We start from the raw sequence: 3529 nt of genomic DNA, 5'->3' as shown, positions 1-3529 counted from the left end.
CATCCCAGGAGCAGCAGGTCCACCGCCCAAAGAGGCGGGTGGGAGTGGGTGCCACCTGGGGACGGGACTGGGGTGACTCCAACATGACTGAGGCTCCATGGGGCCCACAGGTGCGGGGGACAGGCTTGGGGGTGCCAGCAGCCCAGCTCCCTCTGGGCCTGTGACGTCTCAGCTCGTCAGTCCAGGACTTGTGGCCAGGGGAGGGGCATGTGGCCTCCTGCCTGGGGACACTGCAGGGAAATGAGGCTTGTGCTCCCCTTTGCTGGGGACCCTGTGGATCGGAAGGGTCTTCCCAGTCCTACCCCGGGACCGGCCAGACCTCAACCCCGGTTGCTATGGCTCCTACGGCTGGGCTTTGCTAGCCCGTGCCGGTCTCATTCCCCGGATTTGGGGAGTCCTGAGGACTGAAGCTACGGATGCTCTCTACTGAGCTACCTCCCCAGCCCTTTTTATGCCTCTGTGACAGCGGCTTTGCTCAACCGTCCAGGCTGACCTGGGATTCGCCATCTTCCTGCCTCGGCCTCCAAGCAGCTGGGATTACAGTGAGTACCTCAGGCTCACGGCTTCATTGTTGTGCTGACAGTGACTGTGGACACTTACTTACACATGCTGTACCTCAATCTACCCTTCACAACATGTCAATGAAACAGTCAGGCTTCCTACTCTGCAGTGAGACAACACTATGTAGCCCAGGCTGTCCTGGAACGCACAGCAACCTCCTGCCTCAGCCTCCTGAGGCCTGCTAGGATGACAAGCATTCCTCACCATGCCTAGCTAAAGCTCATTAGTTTTAGAGGGGAAACTCAAGTCCTAGTTTAGACAGGTTAGGTAACTAGCCCGCGGTCGCCTGGCTGTTGCATAGGAGAGTTGACGTTCAACCCATGGTCTGTCCAAACCCCAAGCCTGTATTGCTGGTTCACTCCTGCTGCCCAACCCAGAGGCTCCACAGTCTATTAGAACAACAATGATCCCTGGGTCTCTGCCTTCAGAAACCCACGGAACACTCCAGGGCTTTGGTTCTGCTGGCCTTGTATCTTGTTGGTGCAATGCATTTGTGCATGCTTGTGCATGTGTGTGTTGCTAGGATTGAGTCCAGGGCCTTACAGATGCTAGCCAAATCTCTACCAGAGCCCCACTCCCTATCCCAGATCTAGTCTATCCTGAGCTCTCAATAAAAGGCCTCATTCTGGGCCTGGCGTGGTGGCACATGCCTATAATCCCAGCACTCAAGAGGCTGAGCCAGGAGGATTGCTGTGAGTTCAAAGTCAGCCTGGACTACAAAGTGAGTTTAAGACCAGCCCAGGGGCTGGGGATTTAGCTCAGCGGCACAAGCGCCTGCCTTGCAAGCAGGCAGTTGTGAGTTCGATCCCCGGCACCGATACAAAGGAAAAAGACAAAAAAAAAAAAAAAAAAAAAAAAAGCCTGAACTGCACAGTGAAACCCTGTCTCAAAAACACAAAGTAAATCAATAAAGCCTTGTGCGGATGCCATAGCGGTGACCAGAGAGGTACAACTCTCCCTTTCTAAGCCAGGTCTCAGCAAAGATGACAACCACAAAGCAGCATCTACATTTTTATTAATGTGAATTTTTAAAAACATCTTCCATACCAGTGTGAGGGGAGGGTGGGACAGGAGGGAGGGATGAAGGGCAGGAGTTCTCCCTATTGGTAATAAAGCTCCAGGTTCATGCCATCGTGGATTTCATCTGAGTAATGGTGTTAAGGAATCTGCACCCAGGTCTTCCTGCCCACCCCTCAGCCCATCAGAGTTCCATCCAGGTGCCGAGCATCCAGCCCCTGACTAAGTAAGGATGCTGTTTGAAACTGGGCCATTTTGACTTGGAGAGAATCCAAACTATAAAAATAGTTTCTTTTCCTCCCGCACAACAGATGTACCTGAGTCTTATTCCACTCGGGCCTCCTGTCCAACGCTCAGGTGGACCTCAGTAATAAATGTCCAAGTCAAACATCACAGGCCAACCACCCTCCTCCTCCTCAACGAAATAAAAACGGCTCCCATTTCTCAGAACTCACTCATCTAAGTTACAGGTGCTGATATATTTTTTTTCTTTTTGAACAGGGTCTTGCCATGCAGTTCGGACTGGCCTTGAACTCACTTTGCAGCCCAGGCTGATCTTGAATTCGCAACGATCCTCCTGTCTCAGCCTCCCAAATCCTGGGATTACAGGCCTAAGCCACCAAACCGGGCACAGGTGTTGAATTTCACACAAGTTTTGGTACAGAACAGAGACAACCAGGGCTGGGTATGTAGTTTCCTCAAATCAGGCAAAGGATACAGTCCCCCAGAGACACGTGGTCCTTAAAAATCGTGTACCTGTGGGACAGACACCTTTCAGAAAAACGACTAGGAGGCTCTGGGCCCTCGAAGCAGCCTGAGCCCTCTGCAAAGGGCTGCCGGCAGCGAGCACTCCCTCGGCCTAATCCTGGCCCGGCCAGGCCCCTACTCCTACCCCAGCACTCACCACTTCTTAAGAACGATCTTGTTCCAACGGGTGCCAGTTTGGGCGGCGATCAGTTTCTTAAGGTCCCCGATGGTGTCATCCGTGCTGGGCGCATAGAAGTTAAGGCAAATGCAAGGGCGAAGAAGATAACATTCTCGGGCTGCATACCTTACACTCTGGCAGACCCGCCCCCTCCCGGGTTAAGGGAAACACACAAGGATGTACCCGCCTCGTGCTTCGCACCACCGGCGGATACTTGCACTTAACGCGGACTTTCTTCCCCAGGCGGTCGTTGCAAACAACCTCGATCATCCTGGCGGGAGCTGCCCAGGGAGAGGGGGGCAGGCCACACAGTCAGGACTTTCGGGGTCTTCCAGGGCTCAGAAGCCCCGGCCTACAGGTCTCCCGGTCCCAGGCCCCAAGCCTTCCGCGGGAGACTTCTGTTCACCGCTCCGATCCCTCCGGACCTGAGTCCTCTCGGGCCCAAGTCCTGCGTCCCACTCCCCGCGACACCAGGCAGCCGCGCCTCGGCCCCTTCCCGTCACCCGAAGGCCTGGCTCCCGGCTTTACTTCCTACCAGCTCTCAGACCCCGAGCTGCCTGGTCCCGGCCACTTTCCAGGACTCCGAGCCTCTCCGCGTGACCTGCTCACCTCGAATCGCCTGGAACCTCCCGACGCCACAACCTCTTCTTCACTCGAGCTCAGAGCCCAGGTCAATCTTAGACGGGAAACGGAAGCGGAAGTGCGAGACCGGAAGCTCACGCCCCCCACGGGATGGGCGCCAATCAACACTGAATCCGGCACTTCCGAGTTCCGGGAGGGGCGGGACATGGCTTGTGGTTGGCTGGCGGCCTGACCCGGGCGTCAGCGAGGGGTTGCACCAGGTGGGTTTAGAGGGTTGTGCGGCGAGTGTAGTCGGATGTGGGTAAAGTGGGTTTAAGTCCGAGGTCGACGATCAGCATGTCGGAAGCGTTTGGGGCTGAGTCCGGACGGTCCAGCTGCGGAGATGACCCATTCTTGATCCCGACGCAGCTTCCTGCATTCAACCTGACCTGCATCCTGGCTTCG

At 55.7% G+C, this 3529-nt stretch overlaps 1 protein-coding gene across 2 annotated transcripts; it reads right to left on the bottom strand.

The window, feature by feature from the left end:
* Window positions 1-1559: 1559 nt before the first annotated feature.
* Ubl5 (ubiquitin like 5) lies at window positions 1560-3310 on the bottom strand. 2 transcript variants are annotated; one of them, XM_003461705.4, is made up of 5 exons: window positions 3113-3310; window positions 2718-2784; window positions 2483-2566; window positions 2297-2334; window positions 1560-1705 (listed from the first exon to the last, which is right to left on the bottom strand). In XM_003461705.4, the coding sequence occupies exons 2-5, from the start codon at window positions 2771-2773 to the stop codon at window positions 1662-1664; spliced, it is 222 nt and encodes a 73-aa protein (XP_003461753.1). In that variant the 5' UTR covers window positions 2774-2784; window positions 3113-3310; the 3' UTR covers window positions 1560-1661. The 2 variants fall into 2 exon arrangements, with proteins under 2 accessions (XP_003461753.1, XP_023421965.1); XM_023566197.2 differs by having other exon boundaries at window positions 3039-3186.
* Window positions 3311-3529: the final 219 nt, after the last annotated feature.

The sequence above is a fragment of the Cavia porcellus genome, unplaced genomic scaffold (genome assembly GCF_034190915.1).
Source record: "Cavia porcellus strain 051 isolate PalLab524CR breed Dunkin Hartley unplaced genomic scaffold, mCavPor4.1 scaffold_17, whole genome shotgun sequence".
Classification (NCBI taxonomy): Eukaryota; Metazoa; Chordata; class Mammalia; order Rodentia; family Caviidae; genus Cavia; species Cavia porcellus.
The sequence above is the reverse complement of the archived record's forward strand: the minus strand, read 5'-3'. Positions and strand labels throughout refer to the sequence as shown.

Excerpts from the sequence above, each read along its gene's own strand:
- Ubl5 (XM_003461705.4), bottom strand. The coding sequence starts at position 2,773 with ATGATCGAGGTTGTTTGCAACGACCGCCTGGGGAAGAAAGTCCGCGTT. Across the intron at positions 2,567-2,717 it reads AAAGTCCGCGTTAAGTGCAA|CACGGATGACACCATCGGGG; the intron begins GTATCCGCCGGT and ends CTATGCGCCCAG. Across the intron at positions 2,335-2,482 it reads AAGATCGTTCTTAAGAAGTG|GTACACGATTTTTAAGGACC; the intron begins GTGAGTGCTGGG and ends TCTGTCCCACAG.